Source organism: Sus scrofa, chromosome 10 (assembly GCF_054392235.1).
Source record: "Sus scrofa isolate SSC_HxYL_T2T_F1_AM1 chromosome 10, Sscrofa_HxYL_maternal_Yorkshire_Landrace_v2.0, whole genome shotgun sequence".
NCBI classification, from domain to species: domain Eukaryota; kingdom Metazoa; phylum Chordata; class Mammalia; order Artiodactyla; family Suidae; genus Sus; species Sus scrofa.
In genome coordinates, this window is record NC_139392.1 from 53,926,480 (window position 1) to 53,952,910 (window position 26,431).

Consider the following 26,431-nt stretch of genomic DNA (forward strand, 5'->3'; position numbering starts at 1 on the left):
AACTTCTCAAGTTATGGAGAATAGGATAAACACAATTTCACAGTCATTAAAATGAATGAAATCCAAAGAACAAGATCATTACAAAACTACTGAAAAGGAGATCACTGGGGCTTCCACGTGGTTTAGGAGATGAGGACTTGGCCTAAATAAGCAAGAGCTTCATGATGATGCATCAGGTTTACCTATGTCACTGCCATCCCTGCTTCACTGCATGGAGGTTCCTTCAAGTCTTGGTGAGCCATGCCCACGTGCTGATGTTCGATTGCTTTGGAAATTCCCCCAAACTGAAATTGCATGTGTTTCCATGTATAAAGTGGGGGACAAAGGAGATGCAGGCACACTCCCACTTCCCACAAGATGGCAGGCAACTTAACAGACTCTCTGTGCAAGGTACTGACTCTTTAGAATGCACCAAATGCGCTCATGCAACACTGTTTATAAAGTAAAACACTGGGAAAAACTCAAAAGATCTGGAAAAAATTAAAAAAATGAGAAAACTCGGGGGAGGGAGTGGGATGGGCTGGGAGTCTGGGATTAATATATGCAAACTATTGCATTTGGAATGGATAAGCAATGAGATCCTGCTGTATGCATAGTGTTGGGAAGTATATCTAGTCACTTGTGATGGAGTATGATGGAGGATAATGTGAGAAAAAGAATGTATATATATGTGTGTGTGTGTGTATGTGAGAGAGAGAGACTGGGTCACTTCGCTGTACAGCAGAAAAATGACAGAACAGTGTAAACCAACTATAAGGGAAAAAATAAAAATCATTTAAAAAAATGAGAAAACTCTCTAAGGCCTAATAATATAAAGAAATCAAGGACATAATGTGAAGTGATAAAAGCATAGTATAAGCAGGGTGTGTACTCAGCCTTTTTTTTTTTTGTATAAGAAAAAGGAGGAGGGGTAATCTACATAGTTTTATTGGCTATTTATTATTGCATCTGCATGAAGAGACTCTTAAAGAAACAACAGGCTCCAAATGGAGTTACATGTGCTAAGCCCCACATCAGCAAAGCAGAACCTACGACCTAATCTAATTGCAGTTTCAGCTTCCCCCAGGAGTGGAATTTTCTAATCAACATTAGTGAGGTAATCTGCATGATAGTTGCCCCCTTCTTCCATAGGGAAGGTGATTTTGCCTGAAACAACCCTTTCTTCTGTTCCATTTTGTACAGCTCCCTAGAGCACCTTTCTACTTGCTGTCCAATTCATGAATCACTGAATAAAGCTAATGAGATCTTCACATTTACTCAGTCAAATTTTGTTTTTTCTAACAGAACACAGGAGGTTATACAAAAAGCTAATAAAAGTATATAAGGAATGAGAGGAATGAGGTAGATGGGAGCAGAGGTGGGGAAGAAAAATAGAAAATAATTTTACTAAAGAAACGCTATTCAAAGGCTTTAAAGGTTAATTCCTTTGCAAAAGCATCTTGAGCCATTCCCATTCTGGTCCACAGGATTATCTCAACCAACATAGGCAGTGCTATTTACAAAATGCTGTGTGTACTTCTGGGAGAGGGACCTTGGAAAGGCTATCCAGTGGGGCTGGTCATCAAAAGAGAGTAGGGCAGGACACCTGGCCCTGCTGTTGCTTGTCCCCTCCATCCTGGCTTTATTTCCCACTCTAAGCCTCTCCATTCAGAAGCAGCAATACAGGGTTCTTTTGGAAGTTTCCATCAAGTGGTCCTTTCAAGCACAGATCAGATAATGTCTAATACAGACAACAGACCAGAGGTAGTTGCTTCAGGAGTGGACATGGCTCTATCTTGGATCCAGAGTGATGGGAACAGAGGTCAAGGTCACAGAGCTTTGTCTGGTGGACCCAAAGCCCCAGAGGAGCTTGGATGGTTCAGCTGAATCCAGGTGAGGTTATTAGATATGGAAAAAGCAACTAAGAAATGTATTTGACCTAGACCAAAACTGCCCATTGGTTTTATACCGCTGCCTTCTTCAACTTTCTTTTGAAGAGAAGAAAAGTTAACATGTATATTTAAACTACTAAAGGTCAAGCTGCATCCTTGAAGGAAAACCTAATCAGAATATAGTTGCTACTCTCAAATGCTCCTTCAGTGACTTGACAAATTCCATCTGTACTATCTGAGTAATCTGAACTCAGTAACTCAATGAAACAAACTTTTCATGTGTTTCTACTGCTATGGTAACATATCATACTTATTTTTATCTTCTCCCTGCAGCTATTATTTCAGAGAATCTTGGACATTTTGGGTTGGTAGGGACCTTAAAGTTTGTAATTCACACTAATAAGCAACAAATCTTAGGTGGTTTTTGACCCAGAAAACTACCCAGTTTCTCCAAGCCTACTGAAATATGGGGGCGATATTTGCTGAGGACCTACCAGGCAGCAGGCACTTTACACATGATCTTATCTAATGTGCCCAAGAGTCCTGGAGGGAGCAGGGAGTTCACAACCGAGTAACTGCACTGGGCGTCACAGTAGTCAACAGCACCATTGCATTAGCACCTGGTCTTTCTGATGCAAAGTCACGGCTCTCTTTCCAATCTCATACAGTGTCCCAAGCGTCATAAGGATAGGCACAGCCTCTGCAGAAGAGGCAGTAACAGCATGGCAGATCAAAAGGCTAACCAAGGGGAAACAAATGACATGAGAAGACACTGAGTGCACCTGGTGCGTAGGGCCTGCTCTTGCTTAGCTCACAACCCATGCGTGGGTCTGCAGGTTTCTATCACTCAGCTCAAGCAAACAACCCATCATTAGGATCCACTTGCCCTATGCCTCAGGGGCCAAGAGTCACAGAAGCCTAGGCCCCGATCCCAGCTGTCAGCACCTGCTGGGACTTATCGCCCTGCAAGATAAACTACTTGGCTGAGCAGAAAGGAGGCAAATCATGGGAGGGGCTGGGTACAGAGGCCTTGGTAATAGGGATTCCAGATCTCAGACAAGCTGGGGAGAGCTGCCACAACAGGGCTAGTCTTGAGGGAAACTATGGGGAGCCTGTAACAACTGGGCCGTGGGAGGGGTTGGAGAGCTTGTTTGTGAGGATCAAATGAGAGACTATATATAATATCTACACATACATATATAGACACTCCAACCTGTAAGGAATTAGATGGTGTCATCACTAAAGAAGGAAGACTACGGAGTTCCCTGTGGTTCAGCAGGTTAAGGATCCAATGTTATCACTGCTATGGCTCGGGTTGCTTCATGGTGTGAGTTTGATCCCTAGCCCCAGAATTTCTGCATGCTGTGGGTGTGACCAAAAAAAAAAAAAAAAAAAGAAAGAAAGAAAGAAAAAAAAAAAGAAGGCTAGTATGGAAAGCATCCAGTGTGGCTCAAAGCCACTGACTCCTGTTTTTCAATCCTAAGGTCTAAGGATGCTTATGTTTGTAAAGACAAAGAAGAAGGAGCCCATATAAATTATTCAGGGCCCTGGTTGGTAATGTCACAATCGCAGCTCAACTAGTCTGGGCCAAATAAAAGGACCACAGACCCATGGGAAGGTCAGGGGCACACAAGTGAAGACCATCTGTCACCTGTATTTCGGCTTCACTTACATTCTCAGAGACCAGGATCCCCCTGGTGCTTGGAAACATAGACCAGCTGCCCTGACACCGCACCTCCTCTTCTTAGGCTGGCTCCACCCTTCATTCCAACCAGGACATCCCAGGGAAAAACTTGGGCCAGGATTCCAGCACAGAGGAGCCTCTGGGGCAGGGGTTATGACGCGTAAGTGGTTTGTGTCCCGTGGCAGAGGGAGTGTGATGTGCTGTCCTGGCCTGGGAGGGGTCCTAGGGTCTGAGGGGACAGGCTGGCTAGTACTGGTGTGCCTCCCAGGTCCCGAGTGAGACCTCAGAGAGCCATCCAGAGGGCCAGCAGAGACCGTCTGCTCCAGGCACCTCTGGGAGCCCACGTGGCTGGTGGTGGTGGTGACAACATGGGAAGGGTGACTGTCTAGACCAGGGCCTATTTCCTGTCAGACATTGGAGGAGGTGGTATAGAATGGTAAGATGGACATTTATTTGGTCTTGAGAACAAGCACCCTCTCTTGTCTCTACCTTCAGAAATACAGTAGAGATTTCCTTCAGCAAATTGGGGCCTTAGACATGGAAGCAAGGAAGAGGGGTTCCCTGAGTAGAGAGCTATGATCTGCCTCCTCATGTCACCTGAGACCATCCAAGCACTGGAAGGCATGAGGCTGAATCACCTGTCCATTCGCTCTCCTCGCCCCAACCTTGGCGCACTACCTTGGACGGCCTTGGAAGGCAGGGGAGAGACTCAAAGTTCAAAAAGACAAAATTCAGGAGTTCCCATCGTGGCGCAGTGGAAACACATCCAACTAGGTACCGTGAAGTTTCGGATTCGATCCCTGGCTTTGCTCAGTGGGTTAAGGATCCGGTGTTGCCGTGAGCCATGGTGTAGGTCACAGACGTGGCTCAGATCCCGAGTTGCTGTGGCTGTGGTGCAGGCCGGCAGCTGCAGCTCCGATGGGACCCCCTAGCCTGGGAACCTCCATATGCTATGGATGTGACCCTAAAAAAAGGAAAAAAAAAGACAAAATTCAAACCGACGCAACAGAGATGGCCTTGGACCATATAGGAAAGGTCAGAATCATTCCTGAAGTGGTCTGTGTCCCCAGATACCACTTAAGCTGAGGAAGTACCTCCACCCCACCCCCAATCCCGGGGATCTGGTTACCAGAACAGGCACAGGGGCTGGGGTGGAGGGTCTGGAGCCTGGCAGGTTTTCTGGGTCCCATTTCCTGTGGTGGCCTGGGGAGCGGGGCCTGAGCCACCTACCAGGAGGGGTGCCTTGCTGAGCTCTGGGGTCTATAATCGACTGATTGCTTGCAGCTCTTTGAGGAGGCGATATCAAAGCCAGGAAGAAAGGGTTTGAAGCCAAGTGGAGGGGGTGAAGGAGCAGGGAAGACTGATTGGGGGCAGAGGGAATCTGGGGGTGGGGTGGGGGGTGGGGGAGGGGAGTGGGGGGAGCCTAAGAGAGGGGAGCGTTAGGCCAAGGGAGAAGAGAAATCCAAATTAAGTGAAAACAGCATTTGTAGCTGGGCCCCTCTCAGTCGAGTCCCGCCATGCAGGCATTAACCCTCCATCGATGAAAACTAAATCCAGGGACCTGGTGCCTGGCTGCTGGGGCACATCGAGCTTGGGTGACATAATATCTTCCAGGTGGGCAGGCCCCAGAAGCACACAAAGGTGCTTGACAGGTCGTTTCAAGCTGACTGTCAAGGTCAAAACAACACCACCTGCAGGTTAAACTGAAATGTCTTCATCCATCCCCCACCCCACCCCCCTCACCCCCCTGAGTTTTCTGTTGTTGTTTATTTTAAACCAAAGCACAGTTTGAGCAACAGACAAGTCTGACAACTGTTCAAACATATGTACACGCAGCGTATTAGCTTGCAAATGGAGATATCTGGAGGCTAAAAAAATGAGGGGGTGGGGGAACGAGTCGGCTTCTAACTCAGAGGGGACAAAGAGGGGGGGGTCTGAGCCATAAATTGCCGGCTGAAGCGTGCTCCTGATGCAGCATTTGGAAATGCTGTTTTGCATGCATGGTGTACAGAGCAGAGGCGGCTATTATGAAAGGAAAAGGCCCCTGCCCTTGAGATCTGTTTATTTTGCAATTAACTAGAAGTAAGAGAGGCCCTCTGAACCTTGAGCTTATGGGCCTAAAATTTAAACGCCTACTGCTGCCCAGGTGCCCAGTACAAGAAAATCACAGGCTTATGATCTAACTAGCCCTTACATCAAAAAGAAAATATACGTGTATGTAAATTACTCAATGAAATAGAGCCACTCCCACTCCTCTTCAAAAGAAAATCCAAACCTCATCAAATCAAAGAAGGTTAAGGCTCTAAGATACGCTGCAGGCGATTCAAAATCAGCCTCTGACTTTTCCAGAAAAGAAAACTAGGCCAGGGAGACTCAGTGACTTGCCAGGGATCCTGGCAAGCAGGGAGCCTCACCAAGGAACTCCTTTCGTGTCCTCTTTCCTCAGTCTAACACGCTCACCTGAGAGAAGGCGGCGGGGTGCAGAGTCTGTGACAGCTTCCCAGGAGGTACATACCCACCCAGAGATGCCTTCACAGCATTCCCCCCCGCCACCCCAAATAATACCTGCAGCAGAATCATCTGGGTGGATGTCAGCTTTCCAGATGCCAAGTCAGCACCCCAAACCCATGGTATCAGTCTCCATGAGGGGGCCCACGTGGGTGCAGAGACCCCCGGGGTACTAGCCAATACAATGGGGTGCAGGGAGAAATGCTAGAACTTCCTTTTGTCATTTTTTTTTTCATCCTTTTAAATTTCCATTTTGGAGGAGTTCCTATTGTGGCTCAGATGTAATGAACCCAACCAGTATTCATGAGGAGGCAGGTTCGATCCCTGGCCCCCATCAGTGGGTTAAGGATCCGACCTTGCCGTGCACTGGGGTGTAGGTCACAGACATGGCTCAGACCTGGTGTTGCTGTAGCTGTGGTATAGGCTGGCAGCTGCAGCTCCAAGTCAGCCCTTAGCCTGGGAACTTCTATATGCCCTGGGGGTGGCCCTAAAAGACAAAACCAACCAATGAACAAAAAATTCCGTTTTGGGGTATATTATAGTATACCTATTATATTAAAACTGTGCTAAACGTGTACAATTTATAAATAAATCTAAATATATAGACGGGTGACTTCAAAATTTGATGTATAATCAGAAAAGTGTGGGACCTCCTGCACTAAATGGTGACCCCATCTTCTTCACAGCCATGAAGCAAGGCCCTCGGCAGTGCCTGACACCCGGCAAGTCTTCAGCCACCACCGACAGAATGAAGGCTGCATTCCACAGCCAATTTGCAAAGGACTCCGAGATACTTCTCCAAGAATCATGTCTTAGAGTGTGTTTTGACAGAGTTCCCCTCGTGGCTCAGCAGTTAATGAACCCAACTAGTATTCATCAGGACGTGGGTTCGATCCCTGGCCTCACTCAGCTGGTTAAGGGTCCAGTGTTGCCATGAGCTGTGGTGTAGGTCGCAGACTCAGCTCGGATCTGGCGTTGCTGTGGCTGTGGTGTAGGCCGGCGGCTACCGCTCCCATTAGACCCCTAGCCCAGGACGCTCCATATGCAGCGGGTGTGGCCCTAAAAAAAAACAAAAGACCAAAAAAAAAAGTACGTTTTGAGGAGGTGGTTTTCTTGAGACCACAATGGCCCCATGAAACACGCACTGTAAAGGGGAGGGGGCCTGGGTACCACATTTGGGGAAATGTTGCATAATCAGCCCTGCCTTTGAGAGGCACACGTACGCCAGGACATTAAACCAGGATAGTAAGGATATTAAAGGCTTTCTTAGAAGCCCTCCAGGAAAGACTCCCTTTCAACTTTGTTTAATCCATTCATTTCCTAAACCAATTAACCCACAGTTCCTTTTCCCACATTATTAACATTCCACACAACTAGTCTTGGAACCTATGTAGAAAATCCTGATTTAGGCTAAAAATCTCACGTTTCCTTGGAGCCAGAGAATCATCAGCATTCACCACACCTGCCCATTGATATGAGTCTGCTGAATAGCTTCCTGGCTTTGCCCATCCATCCCTTTCCAAACTGCCAGCTTTCAAGAGGCTGTTTAGAAATTGCCCATGTGTGATAGCAGCCAGAAACTTCGCCTTGACTCATTGGCGGAGCAGGGCCTCAGGGTCTCCTCTCAAGACGACACCAACTCAAAAACTAGGCTCTGCCAACCACGGTCCCCGTATCTCAGCAAACCAGCCTCGAAGGCTCACAGGAGCACCCCACGGCCTTGCGCATCCTGAGTTTTGGCTGGGGAGCCCAGCTATCATTCACGCTGTCCTGAAACGGAATTCCAAGATTTCCATTTTCGGGTGAAAAGGGGAGGAGATTATTTTCAGCAGGCTGGCTGGGAACGTGGAGGGCCGATTTGGCGTTCTGTCTTCCTGGAACGAGGTCTAGACTTTCTGAGGAGTCACCTCTATAAATAGCATGGTTAGTTAACCAAGAAATATAACATGTCCTACTTCAAGCCCCACTCCCGGGGTGAAGTCAGGGTGGGCTTTTGCAATGTGCCCACAAATCCCACAGAGCAATCCATTTTTTAAAAAGTAAAAACACTCCTCTTTTAAAGGAGTGTTTCCTCACATCTTTGGCCTTTTAAAGTTAATGCTCCTTTTTAAGAAAAGTAGCTGGGATACTCTTCCAATTACATGTGGGGGCAGTTGGTGGGGGTAAAGCAACAAGGCAATCTCTTACCCACTTTATGCAAACAGGCCTCTGGGGCTCGGATGTCAGTGGGTTCCAGCTACACACTGGCTGTTACACAACAGAGGCGATGTTCCCTGGAGCAGAGCTATTCATATACCGTGCCTCGCTCGAGACCTGTTTCTGAAGTTGGTGTTTCCCCCCAAAGGAGTCTAGCCTTAAAAGAAATAGATCTGCAGCTCTGTGCCCACATGCGTACACAACACAGTCCAAGCCAGGAGCATCTGCTCACTCCGCATAGTGGTCCGAGGAGTGAGAATCCACAAGACTGGGAATATTCCGACTCAGACAACTTGGCACATTCAAGTCCATGGTTCTTTTGCACTCAAAGGGTATATGTTCTATTCAGTTATGATGCTTCTGGAAAGAAATAACTGAGAGGAGGAAAAAAAAAAAAAAACAGTCTTTTCTTTGCGATGGAAAATGGAAAGGTTTGGTTGACTGGCCATCGCAGGCTCAAGCCTGGAAGAGATTAGGGGCCTGCAATGACATCAATAGAGGGAGACGATTACAAATGTAGGTAGAGGGATGATTGCTTCAGAAAGGCCTTTCAAAGGCTTGACAACTTCTCTTGAAGGATGGTCCCAATAGTGTTCTCTGAAGGCAGGGCTGCCAGTCTATGCGTGTGCAGGACAGTTCAAAGAAAACAAAACACTTAAGCGTAATCTTTTGGAGGGTGAGGAATCATGGCATAATGATGATAAAATGCTACTTCTGCATCTGACAAGCAGCACAGCTGTTTGATGGTAAGGAGAAGATTCTGGCTGAGCCAAAAGCTGTGAGTTCACTTGGCCTATGGTTCTTCAAGAGAGAGAGAGAGAGAGAGAGAATCTGGCCCCAACATACTTGTGTGATCCAGGAATTAGCCTGGTAGCGGCCTCAAAGCGTGCCCATGGTGAACCTGGACCTTTAAGTAGACTCCGTGATGTTGTGGTTCCACAGGGGGTCCTCGAAGCAAAAGTATATACCTCAGAGAGGGTCACAGAGAAGTCCTGCCCAAGTCTGAACCCCAGGCTCTGAGAGCCATCCCAGGCTGAGGCCCTTGCACTACTGTCTCTGACTTCCCAGCTCTAAGTGACTCGGGGACATCATGCATCATTCTATGCTTGTGCTGTAAAGGACAGGGCACATGCATAACTTCTCGCACTACCTGCCACAGTCAACACAACCTGATATTGTCCCAACGAACCAAATAACCACAGCCAGGGGCTTCTAGAGTCCCAGAGAAGGTGCACCTTATGAAAACCAGTTCCTATTTCAAGAAAGAGAAACGAAGATCTAGAACACATGGCAAACGGGGAAAGGCATTCTATAATACAGGAGGAAAACAGAGTCAAATAACTTTCTCAGGAAAAAAAATATGGAAATGGCAAACAAAGCAGAGGAGTTCCCGTTGTGGCTCCACGGGTTAAGAACCTGACTAGTCTCCACGAAGATACAGGTTCGATCCCTGGCCTCGCTCAGTGGCTTAAAGATCTGGCGTTATCTCAAGCCACAAGCAGTATGGGTTGCAGACACAGCTCGGATCTGGTGTTGCTGTGACTGTGGCATAAGAGTGCAGCTGCCACTCCCAGGCATCTCCTAGCCTGGGAACTTCCATATGCTGCAGGTGCAGCCCTAGAAAACAAGTCGAAACAAAACAAACAAACAAAAAAGAAACAAAATGGAGAAACGAATGCAAAGAAAGCAACACAGGGGAAGCGTGTGAGGGGCCTAAGCTACCTTGTATGGACCTGTGTACCTCGCTACCTACGGCGGCGTGTTCTGTTTGTTCATTGCTATGGCAACGACAGGGGCGCCAGTAAACAGAGGGATTAAAATTTTATAGGAAAGAAAGAAGGTATGAGCTGCTTTCTATCACTCACACCCACCTAATCATAAAAACAGAAAAGAGTTATTCTGGAAAACAGGGAAAACAAATGCTCCTTCCAAATATTCTTTAAAATGATCTGGGCAGAAAGAAATTTAAGAATTTATTAATGTCTGGGAAACAAACAACAACAATAACAAAGAAGTATGAGTTCCCATTGTGGCTCAGTGGGTAAAGAACCAGACTAGTATCCATGAGGACATGGGTTCCATCCCTGGCCCCATTCAGTGGGTTAAGGATCTGGCATTGCTGTGAGCTGTGGTGTAGGTCGCAGATGAGGCTTGCATTTGGCGTTGCAGGGGCTGTGGTGTAGGCTGGCAGCTGCAGCTCTGATTCGACCCCTAGCCTTCCATGTGCCGTGGGTGTGGCCCTAAAAAGAAAAAAATAACAAAGAACTAAAACTCCAAATCTGCAGCACATCGGAGAAAGCAAAGGAGCCGGGAGGCTGCTCAGTGAACTGAAAGGTGCACTAATTTCTGGCTCAGAAGCAGGTTCCCCAAGGAAAGAATCGCTATGGTCACAACCTGCCTAGAAATCAAGAGGTCACAGCTCCTCAAGTTTAAAGGAGGATTGTTTAAAAGTATGGATGTTTTTGAATGAGGCGATCCAAAAATTCAAGTCCAAAGTTAACAAAGAAAAAGTAAAGAAAAATTCCCCAAACTGTGAAATCTTGCTAACTCAGATAATGACAGAAATTTATGACTGCTTCCTTCCCGGGCAGAAAGGAGCACAATTAGAAGGCTGCAAACAAGAGGCCCTTTGTACCAGCATGTTATGTTTTGCCGATTCTATTACACATTGGCTGGGAGATAAGAATAAACAGGACAACACCCTGTCTAACCCCGGGAGGAGCGGGTGGAGGAAGAGCGGGTTACATTCATTCTTGGGCATGTATGTGCATACTGGTTGTTCGCAAATTGAGGCACTTAAGAAAATTGGGCGTGCAACGGTCAGGAGTGAGTATAAGCATTCAGAAGCCTTTTATTGCACAAGCAGATCTTTTAAGAACAAGCCATGGGTAAGAGGGAGCTTTACAGTTTTTCTCTACCGTGAATGGCACTGAAGATACTGCAGTCATTGATCATTATCTCTCAGTGCTCTTTACTTATCAGTCCTATTTTTGTTCAGTCTTCGAAAAACGTAAGAATCAGGATGAGGAAACCTATAAATAATGCCTCGCTCCCTGTGACCTGTTACGTCAAAAAAAAATTTTTTTTTTCTTTTTTTGCAAGGAATCAACTAGCAGCCACGGTGGGGGAAGGGGGAGGACAAACGGTGACCTGATACTTCTCCCTTCTTCACAAAGGGGCGGGGGGGTGGTTTGCCAGTCTGGGCACCAAGTGCTCTGATGCCCCCTCAGTGGAAAATTCTGCACAAGGACAGTAGATGGATGCTAAGCCAAGTCAGGTTCCAATCAGCGAGTCATGAGATGCCACTGCTGGTCCCCCAGAAATCAGAGAAAAGATCTGACCTCTCTGGCAACTCTCTCCCTATACACGGGACTGGCTGGACCCATCAATCTCTGCTCAACCTCTAACCTTTCTTAGTTAGTGGCTCTGGCTCAGTTTCCTCATGTGGGGGTGTGGGTGGCTCAGGGGACCCAGACCTCAAGGGACATGGCATTTCCCGGTGCCCAAAATGAGCCTAAGGAAAGCCATTCGAATAGCTCATTGCCCTTCAGCCACACGGTCTGCTACTCTAGTGCATTACAATGCTTCCCAATTTGGGGCCTTTGGACTTAAGCTACCCTCAGGCCAGATGCTTTTCCACTAGATGATCACAAGGCTGGTTCCTTCCTGTTCTTCCCTCTCACTGCAAATGTCAGTGTTTTTTCTTTCTTTTCTTTTCGCCCTCCTTTTTCGCCACTCGTGGCACATGGAGTTCCTGGGCCAGGGATCAGATCCAAGCTGCAGTTGTGAACTACAACACAGTTGCGGTAATGCCAGATCCTTTAACCCATTATGCCTAGCCACAGGGATCGAACCCGAGCCGGAGCCCTAGTGCTGCAGAGACACCTCCAATCCCATTGCGCCATGATGGGGACTCCTGCAAATGTCACTCTTTGCATCCTCACCCCAAGGATGCTCCGGGTCCCCGGGTACTCTGTCACTTACTTGGCTATATTTTCTTCATAGCGCACATCTGAATTATTTGTTGTTGTTTTTTTTTTTTTCCTTTTTTTTTTCTTTTTTTTTTTTTGTCTTTTGTCTTTTTTTGTTATTGTTGTTGCTATTTCTTGGGCCGCTCCTGAGGCATTTGGAGGTTCCCAGACTAGGGGTCGAATCGGAGCTGTAGCCACCAGCCTACACCAGAGCCACAGCAACGCGGGATCCGAGCAGCGTCTGCAACCTACACCACAGCTCACGGCAACGCCGGATCGTTAACCCACTGAGTAAGGGCAGGGACCGAACCCGCAACCTCATGGTTCCTAGTCAGATTTGTTAACCACTGCGCCACGACGGGAACTCCTGAATTATTTGTTTTTATGTATACTTTTTCTCCCCTGACCAGAATGGAAGTTTCATGATGACAGAGACCTTATCAGTCTTGTCGACCATTGTAGGCTCAGCATCCTGAATCCTACCTGGAACACAGTATGTGCTTAATAGAATTTTAAGAATGAATAAGTGAATCAATAAACAAACAAAGAACACACGAACAAGACAATCTGGTACAGAACCAGTGGGGAAAAGGTCAAAGCAGAACGTGTCACCTATCATTAAGCACATTGCTGCCTTTTTATGTTTGTTTTTGTTTTACTGTTTTTTTAGGGCTGCAGCATATGGAAGTACCCAGGCTAGGGGCTGAACTGGAGCTACAGCTGCCAGCCTACACCACACTCATGGTAACTGGGGATCCGAGCCTCGTCTGCGACCTACACCACAGCTCATGGCAATGCTGGATCCTTAACCCACTGAGCAAGGCCAGGGATCGAACCTGCGTCCTCATGGATCCTAGTCGGGTTCGCTCATCACTGAGCCACGAAGGGAACTCCTTTGATTTTTTTTTTTAATTTTCCAAGAGGCATCAAGAGTGAACTACATGAGAGTGGTACAGTAAGGAAGCACAGCCAGAGAAGACACGGCTTTTTTACTCAGGGCTCTAAACATCAAACCATTCTGAATGATCTGCAGGAGATTCTTCAAATTCAAAAAGAGGAGGGGGTAAAAAAAGAGAACGTATTTGGACGTCAGCAAGGCAGTTCTGCCAACCTAATTATGCCCCGTGACATGTAATTGTGAACTGCTGAAAGACAAATGGTGAAGCAAAGCATTTATTATAAACACACACAGAGGTAAGACTGAGGTGTTAATTCTGAGGCAACTGTCATAAATCTGGTTCCAGGATATTATTCCATTAACATTATTATTATTATAACAAAGAGTGTAAGCATGACAACGAGCTCCTTTCATGTATTTCTCAATACCTAGGAAATTAGGCTTACTCGTTAGTCCCCCCAGCTGAGACATTTGAGAAGATGGGAGGACACTGTGAAAAAGACAGAATGCTAATTATACCACCATGAAGAGGGTTGTTCCAGACATTGGAGATTCATTTAAAATGCATTCTTATCTTCATACAGACACCATATTACTCAATCCAAGAAATGTGCACTTCCACTGCTCCTTATATGGCAGACTCAGCCTTTATGGAAGGCAAAAGTAAAATGAAATAAAAACGGAAAGCCCATCCTTACTAAATGAGAAAAGGATGCGAACGGAACTGTCAACAGTGTCTTAAAGGACATATAGTCATTTTTCTACAAATCATAATAGAATGAAATTACCTCTCTCCTGGAAAGGTGATTCCGTAAAGGAGGGAGAGCTGCACCAGCAGGGAGGTTCCCAGGCTGGAGGTCTAATCGGAGCTACATCACAGCCTACACCACAGCCACAGCAACGCCAGATCCGAGCCGTGTCTGCGACCTACACCACAGCTTATGACAACGCCGGGTCCTTAACCCACTGAGCGAGGCCAGGGATCGAACCCGAATCCTCATGGATACTAGTCGGGTTGGTTAACTGCTGAGCCACGGCGGGAACTCCAATAGCTCTTTTTATATTACAAGCTAACAAAAATTATGAAGCACAGTATTGAGAATGTTCTGGTTACTGCTATGTTTGGAAAGCACTCCAAATTCTAAAACAGTGCTTGTGTGTTATTTACTTCCCTATAAGCTGATTTGTCATTATCAGGCATTCAAATTGCACTAATGTGTTTTTATATTGGAATCAGGCTCAAAAAAAGACTCAGAGAAGAGAGTTTTAAGATTATTCATATGAACTCTGATATGTAATATTTAAAATACTGCAAAACCATTATACATATCATCCCCCCAATTTTTCAAATGCCTTAAAATGGTCATTAATAATCTACCCATCTTAGTTCATGAGGGACTGCTTAATATCATCTATGAAAAAGCATACTCAATTACTATAAAATGGCATCCATTATGATTAAGACCTTGTCACCAAAGAAGTGCAGAGGTATGGAATTTATGATCTTGCACTTATGTTTACAAAGGGTGGGCTCAGGAAAGAACCATTTAATTTGCCAAGAAATCCTCTGATCTCCGATGGGTTACAACTCATGGGACAATGGCAAATTTCAATGTAGAGGTCTTTTGGAGTGGCTTCTTCTAGACTTGGGATTTCTCCACTCCTGTTTAGGGTATAGAATGGACCTACAAGACTGTCATTTTTGTTTCAGTTTGCTTTACAGAGCCCCAAGCCGAGACTTGACCATAAATAAGGCAACAGGGCCCCAGGAGCCGGCTGAGTCATAAACTCCACTCAGTTGCATGTGGCTCAAGGTGTTGGGATCCCGAGAGAATCAAGCCGAGCAAGTGGAATCAATTTAGGTCAGAGTTAGGAAAAAACAGAGTTCCTCCCCACCCCCAACTGGCAGGGGAAGATGCCACAATCCCCCCTCCACTGTTCAAATACAGGGAACAGTCACTACGCCCAGGAAAACATCTAGACCAGGGCAGACTATTTCCACAGTCTAAAAAGAAGGAAAAAAAAAAAAAAAAGATATTTGACAATCAACCACAGATTTTTAAATGTACGGTTCTCCTGTTTTTAAGCATAGAAGCAGTCTTGTTGCTGCTAAATTATTATCACCAGTACGTTTTTTTGACATTTGTGCCCAGAGCCATTTGGCCATAGAGTACTTAGGCTTACTTAAAAACAAAACAAAACAAAAAAAACAGAGTTAAGCATGTTTAAATCAATTTAAATATCTCAAAAAGCAGCAAACACACATTCTACCTGCTTGGGCATGCAAACTTAAAAAGAGAAGCTTTATAGATCAGCCCACAGGTCAACAAATTCGGGTTTTGGCAGACTGATGTCAGGAAGGAGCTCTAGCAAATAAATGTAGCTCTGTATGAAAAATACTCTGCTTCTGGTTCCCTCAGGTCAGAACTTGGAACTGTTAGCAAAAATGCCCTGAAAAACTGCAACTCTCATAAAGTGCTAAAAACTCCCAAATAAATATAGCCCCGCCACACGGTGTACAAATGAGAAACATTTAATGAACAACCCTTCCTTTGCTAATAATTCTGCTCAAATTAAGTCCAGCAGACTCTTCAAAGGGACCAAAGAAGCCCCCTTGTTAAGACAAATTCTACATAGAGAGAGCCAAGAAATTACATGATGCACGTAACCAAATACATATAATTATCCTAGTTTTTACATTCCCATTATCTTCATGAATATAGGATAAAAATCCATGTAAATGACCTTCTCAGGCTTCCTCAAGGATTAAGACTAGCCAGCCAGCTTTTTAAAAGTGTACATATGTAGTAAAGATCAAAAGCAAATGTTCTGGTCAGTTCTTTTCTACTCATGGGTTTTACTAAGAATGTGTGCAGTTTCAGGGAAAACACCACAAATGACAGCTGTTCAAAAGCATGGAAATTAATTGGCGGCAGGAATTGCCTTGACTAATAGGGAAAAACTTAAAGTCACATGTTTTGATGAGCTTATTTTTCCCATCCTTAGTCAAGGATATTCACTGTTCATGATTAAAATTTCCAAACAGAAATATAACCAAGAAAATCCTGAGTACATAACCAAATCAAATGCTGTGTGAAATGGACAATAGCATTAATGAATGAATCTGAGGCATAAATAATATACAGGGAAAGGTTCAACTGGTGGGTCTTGATTTTCTATGGGAACTAACAGGGGATGACAATAAGAGCAATGCATTTATCATATGACAAAATTGTAGCAAGACAAGTGACAGCCCCACGCTCCCCCAGTAAGTTATCTGCTTTGAGCGATTTTTCTAGAAGTGGTGATAGGTGTACACGGACCCATCCACATTTCTCTCTGACAAAGGGGCTCTCACGCTGTTGCCCTCGTGACCAGTGGTGAGAACGGATGAGACAGCTGGTCAGGATTACATGAGCAGCCTCTGCCCTAGAACCACGTTGCATTCCTCTGTCGGGAGCTGTGACCTTGGGCTCATTAGCATGATGCTTTCACCGCCTAACCCGACGAGCCACCCATCAGCCACGGGCCAACATCCATCACTCTGGGGGCACAACATGCTCTCAATCCCAGCTGCAATGTGAGCTTTTGATTTTCGAGGCAGCTGAATTGAGCCCAGGATGCCCTAAGGCTCGTGCATGGGGGATTGGGCACACACTGAGACTCCAAGCATGAGCTGATGGTGGCCCTTCTAACCTAATCGGATGGCAGCTCTACCAGAGCTCAGGGAAAGAAAGAAATGGCCAAAGAATTTCCAAAGCATGTCCTCCAGGTGCCACAGCAGAAGAACGTACCTGGCCATCCCCAGGCTTGGGAAGCTGGCAGGGACGATGAGTACATCCAGTCTGGAGAACGGGTGTGTTCCCAGGACAGAGTGTGCTGCTGAGAGGCAAGGAGGGATCAGCGGCAGAAGGGCCTCTTGGCAGGCACCCTGGAGGCACCCTGGAGCAAAAAGCCGATGCGGGATGACCTCCTGGGTGGTGGCAGAAGCATTCTGGAAGCGGCAGGGGTATTCCACATGTCCGCAAACACCAACATTCCTGGGGAGAACACAAAATAAAGAGATGTGCTTTATGGTGAAACAGGTTCATTCTTCTGGCCGTGGAGGTGAGGAACTCTGAAGACATAGATGTCTTCGAGGAGTTCCTGTCATGGCTCAGTGGTTATAAAACCCAACTGGTATTGTATCCATGAGGACACAGGTTTGATCCCCGGCCTTGCTTGACAGGCTAAGCATCAGGCCTTGCCGTGAGCTGTGGTGTAGGTCACAGATGCTGGGAACCCAAGCTGCTGTGGCTGTGGTGTAGGCCAGCAGCTATGGCTTCAAAGTGACCCCTGGCCTGGGAACCTCCATATGCCATGAGTGTGGACCTAAAAAGACAAAAAAAAAAAAAAAAAAAAAAAGAAGAAGTAGACAACTTCGAGACAGCGGTTATGATGGACTTGGAAGGAAAGAAGTTCACTTGAGTTCTTGGAGTGTCAATCTCCGTAGAGCAGTAAAAAAGTTACAGGTCAAAACTTATCCATCTGCTGAATTGACTAAGGATCTTCAACCTGTGCTAGTGAAAGTAGTAAAAACTTATTTATTTATTTTTTTTAAGGGCCGCAGGTATGGCATATGGAAGTTCCCAGGCTAGAGGTCGAATTGGAGCTGCAGCTGCCGGCCCATGCCACAGCCACACAGGATCCGAGCCTTGTCTGTGACCTTCACCACAGCTCACAGCAATGCTGGATCTTTAACCTACTAAGCGAGGTCAGGGATCGAACCTGCATCCTCATGGATACTAGTCGGGTTCATTTCTGCTGAGCCACAGCAGGAACTCCAGCAAAGTCTTATTTTAGAATAAACAGGTGGAAAATCTCCAAGACTCAAAAGCACCAAACAACCCCCCACCCAAATAAAACGCAACTCCTGCCTTCGGAAATGTGCTTTTCAAATGTCACCATGGGAAAAATCCTCTCCAACTCAGGGTCCGTTTGTAACTCAGAAAGGAAGGGACAGGGCAATCGAGTTAAAGATCCCCTTCTGAAATGTCCTCAAATAAAAGATGTGGACTCAGTAATGAAGAACCAAAAGATGATGCAGGTTCTAGCTTTTTTTTTTTTTTTTTTTTTTTTTTTCTTTTTGCCATTTCTTGGGCTGCTCCCGCAGCATATGGAGATTCCCAGGCTAGGGGTTGAATCAGAGCTGTAGCCACCAGCCTACAGCAGAGCCACAGCAACACGGGATCCGAGCCGCGTCTGTAACCCACACCACAGCTCATGGCAACGCTGGATCGTTAACCCACTGAGCAAGGCCAGGGATAGAACCCGCAACCTCATGGTTCCTAGTTGGGTTCGTTAACCACTGAGCCATGACAGGAACTCCTCTAGCTTTCCTAAAGAATATAAAACCTTTCACTGCAAAGTAAACTAGGTGTTCTTAACATAGGCCATCCGAAGTTGTGCTGTTAAGGAATATAGAGGTGCGCTGACACAATATTTCCCCCAATCCGCTTTCAATACAAATTTAACTGAATCAACCTTTTAAGGAAACAGATCAGAGCCCAACCCACACCATCTGACCACTGCCAGTTATTCTGTCAAAGGTGGAGCTCAAAAAGAATTCCTAGAACTTGACTCAGAAGCCTCAAGAGAACTTTGCTACCCAAAGAAACCAACATCAAAGCAAACTCTATTTTTCCACCTGTTAACACATCCTTGATTGAAAGAGAATGGAAAGCCTCTCTAATTTTAATTTACAAATTAGAATTCTAACTGTAGATATGTTTTAGATTCATGGTGAATACTGAAAAACCTTAAAATGCTAGCATGTCCCAATATGGGCAGAGGGCAACAGTATAATTTCTCTCCACATTTTTGAAGTGCCTTTTGCCCATCCCAGGCCGCCCCAAGGAGAGCCACACAGCTATGAAGATAAGCCTCACCCTCCACCAGCCTGGGACACAGACCACAGCTCCCAGTACCAAGGACATTTCGCCACAGTTCAGGGTAAGAGAAATGGGTGGAGACCCATACAAACGTCTCCCAGGATAAAGCGACAGGAAGCATATTATTGACACTGAACGCTAGCCAAGGTCCCAAGAGTGATAACCTTGCTTTGCGGAGAAAGTGAGTAAAGGTGCCGATAGGTAGACATCAAACTGAATAGGCTGTGACTGTTCACCGAATGACAATACTGTGCTGGTGCATCAGTTCAACCAAAGGCTGGGGCAGCCGAAGAGATACCCCGCCCCCCAAAGTCACTTAGTTCAAAAGAAAAGGGAGTTAAATCCTCTCTGGACGCACATGGCACTAGCCAGGGGGATGGAGGTTATTCCAGATGTGTGAATTGGTACCGTGTTTCATAATCAAAGCCTGGGAGAAAAATGTCGGACTTGAAGGCAATCGAGCTATAAACAAGCTAACCATTAAGACCATTAAGGTTCTCCATAAAAATGGAAATGGCACCGGGGAAGCCACAGGTGGTTCCTACTGGGGGACCAGGAAATCTAGGCTGTTGGACGGGCTAACTGTGACCTGAGGCAGGCAGCTCAGTATCTGGGGCCCGCTTTCTCCACATCTCTAACATGGCCTCACAAAGAGTGCTGCTGAGGGAGGAGAGGAATTGATTGCGATTGGAAGGGGGTGTGAGGGAACTTACTGGGGTGATGGATGGTTTGGGGTGTGGGGTGTACAACTGTCAAAACCTCATCAAACCAAACACTTAAGATTTGTGCATTTTGTGTTAGGTTAATTATGCTTAGCTTAAAAACAAACAAAAAACCCAAAATGGTTTCTAAGCTTCCTTCTGGCGCTATGATTTCTGGCAACCTACCACACGAGCCCCACTTCAGACAACAGCCCTGAGGCAATGCAGTAATTCTGTAGTCATGAATAGTCTTCCACAGAACCAGTAACTCAACAATGCTGTATCTTCCTTTCACACTAACCTGCAGTTATTAACCTCTGCATTATATGTCTGCTCCAATGCACTCTTTTTTTTTTGTCTTTTGTCTTTTGTCTTTCTGGGGCTGCACCCACGGCACATGGAGGTTCCCAGGCTAGGGATCCAATCGGAGCTGCAGCTGCTATCCTACACCACAGCCACAGCAACACCGTATCCAAGTGACGCCTTCCACCTACACCCAAGCTCAAGGCAATGCGGGATCCTTAACCCACTGAACGAGGCCAGGGATTGAACCTGCACCCTCATGGTTCCTAGTCGGATTCGTTTACGCTGCGCCACGACGGGAACTCCCCCAGTGCACCCTTAATATCATCAACCAGTCAAGCACTTGCAGATACCTATTCCTTGTGCCCAGACTTGTAATCCGAGTAAGTATTTTACTAATAAAGATGAATAAACTTGGTTGTTAATTAATAAATAATCTGTAGTACTAATGATGCTAAGAATAATAAACACTAATAACTCCTACCTCAACTATTGAACGTTCACTATGTGCCAAGCACTGTTCTGAACTCTTTATGTGCATTATCCCAATGAACCCACACAACATTCCTAAGCAGTAAGAACTATTCTTTTTATCAGAGTGTGAGTCATCAAAAGCTCCTCCCCGCTGAACTTCCTTCTCCACGTACTTCATTCTGCTTCTTGAGAAAACTGGATTTTTCTTGAAGCTGAGTCCAACTGCTCTGTGGTTCTGTGGCTTCCTGCTCTTGGAGTTACTGCCCATGCACATTGCCAAGAGTGGTAAGAACGGGTGAAATGTGTGTTAGGCTGGTAAATGATGGGAACTCAATCATTGCTTCCCTCTTATACAATTGCCAGGTTGAAATTATTTTATAAGAGGCCTTTCCAAGGAATAAGAGTGGCCATGTGTTCCTCAGAAGCTCAAGATGGAAAACTGTGAAGAGAATCTCTCCTTTAGCCACCCTCTTGTTTCAAGAAGGCACGATACTGGAGTTCCCTTATGGTGGCAGTGGGTTAAGTGGGTTAAGCTTAAAAAGAAAAAAAAAAAAAGAAGAAGGCAGAAGCACCATGCTAGAACCACCTGACAAACATTTCCCCATCAGAGGTTCAAAAGGTCTCACTAGAAAAGTCTCCCTTGGAATTGCCTACCTTTTACTCACAACCCCTTCCTTGGCTCAACCTGGCAATTCAGTAAATACGTCCCATATTCTTGTTCTATTCAAGGCAACTTACAGGATGCTGCAGTGTATACACATATGAATAAAACTCCAACCCTATCTTTGAGGAACTTAGTTTTCTTGGGAGAAAAAGAATTAAAATTCTGATACAGTTTACACAATTTATTAACAGATGTTAGCAAGCAGATGAGATGCTTGCTTACGGTAAAAATCACAAGTGTTCAAAAAAACCACCACCAGCCCCCATGAATTGCTGACGATGATGTCAACATACACAATGATGCAGTAGCGTCTGGAAGCCGGATGCCCTCTCTGAGGGCATTCAGTATATCACAAAGCAAATGAGATGGGTGCAATCAGAGACAGAAAGCTGGAATATGGGGCGAGCAAGGGCTGGAGAAACAAAGCCAAGCCAGGTGGACATGAAAAGGCTTCTCTCACCGTGAAGGGTGTCCTAGAAACCGGTATTTCCCCCTGTGATTTACATTTACCATTCCTTCTTTTCCAGACTTTCAATGAGACAGAAAAAGGGCTCAGTCCTCCAAGGTCCATCAACTTTACAGCTTGAAAGAAGACCTTTCCCCTAAGTCTTTCCTTCTTTAGGATGGACAACCACAACGCCTTTTCTTCTTCATGGTGCCTGCTTTCCATGCTTTTTTTCTTTCTTTTTAGAGCCGCACCCACAGCATGTGGAAGTTCCCAGGCCAGGGGTCCAATCAGAGCTGCAGCTGCCGGCCTACACCACAGCCATAGCAACACCAGACCTGAGCCATGTCTGCGACCTACACCACAGCTCACAGCAATGCTGGATCCTTAACCCACGGAGCGAGGCCAGGGATGGAACCCATGTCCTCAAGAATACTGTGAGGTTCATTACCACTGAGCCACGATGGGAACTCCTGCTTTCCATGCTTTTAATCACTTTTGCTGAGTCCTCCGGACTTTACCCATGTTTCCGTGTTGGGCTTAAGGCTGAGTGTCTGTGTGGCCCCCACGTGAAGACAATTTACCAAAGGCTCCAAGAGGTTAAACAAAATACAGAGATTCCCCGTGGCTGAAGAAGGTCATACTGCAGCCAGAGAAAATTGATAAACTCTCAGGAGTCTACCTGCGTGCCTTTTAACTAACATGTTTGCTCACCCAGCATGGGTTAGAGTGTGTGTGGAACTGGGGCTGAAGAGGGACTGTTCTTCCCATAACTGAGCCCACGTGAATGATGATCACAAGTTCTGTGACCAATACTTTGGCCAAATTTCTGGAACCCAGATGACCACTTCAGGCAGATGCAAGCCAGTGGCATACAAGGCCCCTGTAAAAGTGACATTTACATGAATTGAACGGGTGGTCTTAGGAAGGTTTGAAGGAGAAAAGGGGGGAGGAGGTGGGGGAGAATGTTGGAGGAGGCAAGGAGACCAGATGTGAACATAACCAGAAACACCACTGCAGGTGGCACTTCAGAGCACCTTTGCTGGCAAACTGAGCATGGAGCCAAAGATTTAATGGATAAAAACACAAAGCCACCCTTTGATGACTAAAGACAGCGCCCATGAAGCACGCAGCCAGGGAAGGATTAAACAAATGTAAGCTATTATTTTATCAGCAGTACATTTGTGATGGACAAGCCCAGTGATAAATGGGGGGAAAACTTAGTCATAGCATGTCGGACACGGGCGGGAGTGTGGGAGGGACTCCCTTCTGCAGGCCTCGCGTTTCCATACAAGGACGTGACTCCCTAGAGTGGCACGCCTGACCTTTCTCCACAGCTGACTGGACTGGCTGGCCACTCTGGGCTGTCTCCTTTTTAATCTGCTTGCCCACAGAGGGGCTACGTTTGGGCTGTTAGGTGGTCTGCGTGCATCTGCATTGTGGAGGCTGGCGGAGGGCCAGCTGGGTGGGTGTCTGGGTGGGTAGCTCTGTCTAATTTGGAAGTATTAGAAAGCCCATTGAAACTGAGCACCTGAGCCCTCGCTCAGTCTGGCTTTTACCGACCATACAACCTTTATTTTGCTCGCCTTCTGTGTGTTTCTCAATTGGTTCTAAACTCGGGAGGACAAAAGAGGAGTGGGATTTACCCCCTTTTCTGAAACCCCATCAAGCATTTCAGATAGCCTCTCTTTCCAGGATCCCTGATTGATCTGGCCATACATGGTCCTTTCACAACGACAGAGGCAAGAAGAGCGAAAGGCCGATGGTGTCACTTCCGGGCAGCTGAGTGAGCACACAAGACGTGGCTGCTGCCCACTCACCCACCTTGTATCTCTGGGAATATGGCTGGAAGGATAAAATAACACATTTCTATCCCTGCCTTCCCCTAGGCTTCCTAAGGCATACCACCCCTACCAGTCAAGGAGCTCCAAGGTGTAGATAAAAAAAACCTGTGGTACTCCTGCAAAGAACTGGAGAACCCCAGCAAGAGTCTTTGTTCTACAGAGCAGGGAATGATGGCCTACCCAAAGAGACATACCCCATCAGTAGGGATGGCACCTTCAGCCTCAAAGGCAACGCTCTCCACTTCTGTCTTCTGTTCCAGTATGACACGTTCCAATTGATAACAGTGGCTCAGTTGTGATTATGCCTCTCCAGGTGGGGAGGGAGATCAGACTCCAGGTGAGGTGTGGACGTTACAGACAGGTTTTAAAAGTCACCTCCCCAACCCTCCCCCCCACAGGCAAGATTCTGAATTTCCTCTCTTGGGGGGCAAGCTCAGATGCGAATCCAGATGTTGTAACTCAGGTGGGATGGGAACATGAATAAGTTGCTGTCTGAAGCCACAGTATCTTTGTATGAAAAATGGAGACAATGAAACCTACCTATCTTATAGGCTTATCCTCTGGACTAACTGAGGTGACATTTAGATCAGACTTTCCCTGAATGCAAACATCCAGTGGCCTCAGTATCAATTCAGGCTGGGCTAGGCTAGGCTAGGCTACAGTAACAAGTAACCCCAGTGTTTCAGTAGCTTAACACAAAAAAAGTTCATTTCTCAGTCATACCAAGTCCACAGAGATGCAAGTGACTCTCCAGGGCCCCTGTCCTCCCCACTCGGAAATCTGGGCTGCCTGCACCTGCCAATGAGACCTACCCTGTGAATTCCATAGCAAAGGAGAGAATGCCATAGGGTCTCACATGCAATTAACTGGCCCCATGTGAGCGTAACACATCACTTCGGGCCACAATTCTCTTCTTCCCTCAAGAGTGCATAAGTGAAATCCAGTGTGTGAGCTAGGATCCTCTACACAGCTCAGGGCAGAAAGTCCAAGATGGGGGGGTATCCGAGCAGAAAGGAGAAATTACTCCCCTGCCTCTGAAAAGCAAATGCAGGCAATATGACATCCCCGTGTTAAGAGAGGCCTCAGTGGCTTTATCTCCTAAATATACAAACCACTGCTGTCACTGTGGTAAGAATGAAAGCAACAGAGAAAAATAAAACCAACACAAAAGGAATCTGCACTGAGAGCGTATCATAGCTAGTTTGCAAGGATGAACTGAGCATAGGTAGCATTAGTCTCCACCAAAAGGTACAGACTTAGTGACTTTCTATAAATAGGAAAAAGGATTAAACTGAGATGGGTGTCCAAGTCCTAAGAGTAAAGCATGAAGCAGCAGTGCACAAGGAGCACACTTGTGTGCCTCTTAGGTGCATTCTCCTCCCTTCTGGCTCTGAAAATGGGAAATAGCTGTGCATCTGGGGAAGCAGCGAGTGAATATCCAAAGGCCTATACTATACTTTTTTAAAACTGATATTCTCTGATCCACCCTGAAGACGAAGAAATTGCTACCGAAGTTAACAGAGCCCCGACCCAGCAAGATTTTCATAGCCCAATGGCCTTCAGCCAGCTTCCTTGTGTCCTGGGCTCCTATGGGGGCTGAGTCCCTGCACTGAGGCGGGGCTGCCCCTGCAAATGCACTGCTAACAGCAGCCAAGGAGCCAAAACAGCAGAGTGGCCTATAAAGCAATCCATCAGACAAACAAATTCTTTCTATGAAGTTGGGTTTGTGAACTGAAAACCAAAGTTAAAAGGTGTAGAAGGAGAGAAAGCATTAAACCTGAAGATTCTGTGGAATTAACAAAACACATACAAATATTTCGCCTGACTTCACGGAGCATTTCATACACCTATTTCTTTTTCTTTCTGCATAAACAGTATGCCCACATTTCTGCCTCTCAACTCTCCCTCCCAGTAGGGCTTTTTCCTGCTTTGATTAATCATATTTTGTTTGGTTTCTCAGCAGGGATGACTCACGTTCCCAGTGGTTGGAATAAATGCATCATACTGCTCCCAGAAGTGTTTGTTTTTCAAGCTCCCAAATACAAACCTGAAGGCAGCCTCGGAAGGTGAGAAGGATGTCTCTGCAGCCAGATCATCTGATGAGCAGATCTCTGGCTTCATTTCTGTCCAGGATCCCACTGCAATTGTGAAGGTGGAGGCTGGCATTGGCATGGTTACATAGTAATGCCAGCTTGAACAGCCTATAAACAGGAAGAGAAAAACCTAATGAGGCCAATGTATGGTTCTGGACCTTACTCCTTATTTTTTCCCTCACGGCACCTCAAGAGCTCGTGTGCTAAGTTGGTATGAGCTAATTCTTCGAGGTGGGTCGTGTCAACTGAAGAGGCCTTATTGTAGGTCTCAGGGGAAGCCAGAGGGATGATGGGTTCAGGACAGCCGAGGAGGTTTGGATCTCTTCCAGTTAGGGTCAGTTTGAAGCCCTTCTCATGAGGCTGTAAATAAAGGGTGGTGCTTGAGGTGCTCACTAATAGCTGCAAACACATGAGGACAGAGGTCGTGTGCTGCTGTGGAGTCAAGAACACGTCTTACCCACATTGCCCAGCACAGCACTTGACATGGAAAGGGAGATGATCTGTTGAGTGAGTGAATGATGTTCACTCAGCCAGGAAGACTGCCTCCGTGCTGCCGATACTTTGTCCAAATTCACTGCAAGTCCATCTGAAAAGGGCATAGCAAAACACGAAGCACTACAGAAGGGAAGCACCTGGGTTTTAGTCCCAACCCAGAAACTACCGATCTGTGTCTTATCCCTCATCCTTCTGATCTGCTCATGTATTGGAGTGGTCTCCACTCCTCCTTAAGCAGATGAAAAATGGGCCTAGAGAGGTTCAGTGGAGCCAACGACTCCCAGCTAGTTTGGAACAGGGCTGGAATTTGTAGTCAGGGCTCCTACCACAGCCAAAGGTATCCCCTCCACTTAG

General features: G+C 46.2%; 1 protein-coding gene across 47 annotated transcripts in view; it reads right to left on the minus strand.

The window, feature by feature from the left end:
* AOPEP (aminopeptidase O (putative)) overlaps positions 1-26,431 on the minus strand; it is a 396,587-nt gene that overhangs the window by 286,119 nt on the left and 84,037 nt on the right. For 35 of the 47 annotated variants that reach the window (XR_014817663.1, XR_014817662.1, XR_002336297.2 and 32 more), the window contains 2 exons: positions 25,537-25,690; positions 16,923-17,168 (listed from right to left, as the gene is read on the minus strand). Coding sequence is in view for 27 of the 47 variants with exons in the window: in XM_084979733.1 (XP_084835859.1) it covers positions 16,923-17,168; positions 25,537-25,690 (400 nt within the window). In the remaining 20 variants the exon portion in view is untranslated. The remainder of the gene's footprint in view (positions 1-16,922; positions 17,169-25,536; positions 25,691-26,431) is intronic. The other 12 variants (XR_014817672.1, XR_014817669.1, XR_014817670.1 and 9 more) reach the window with 1 other exon arrangement.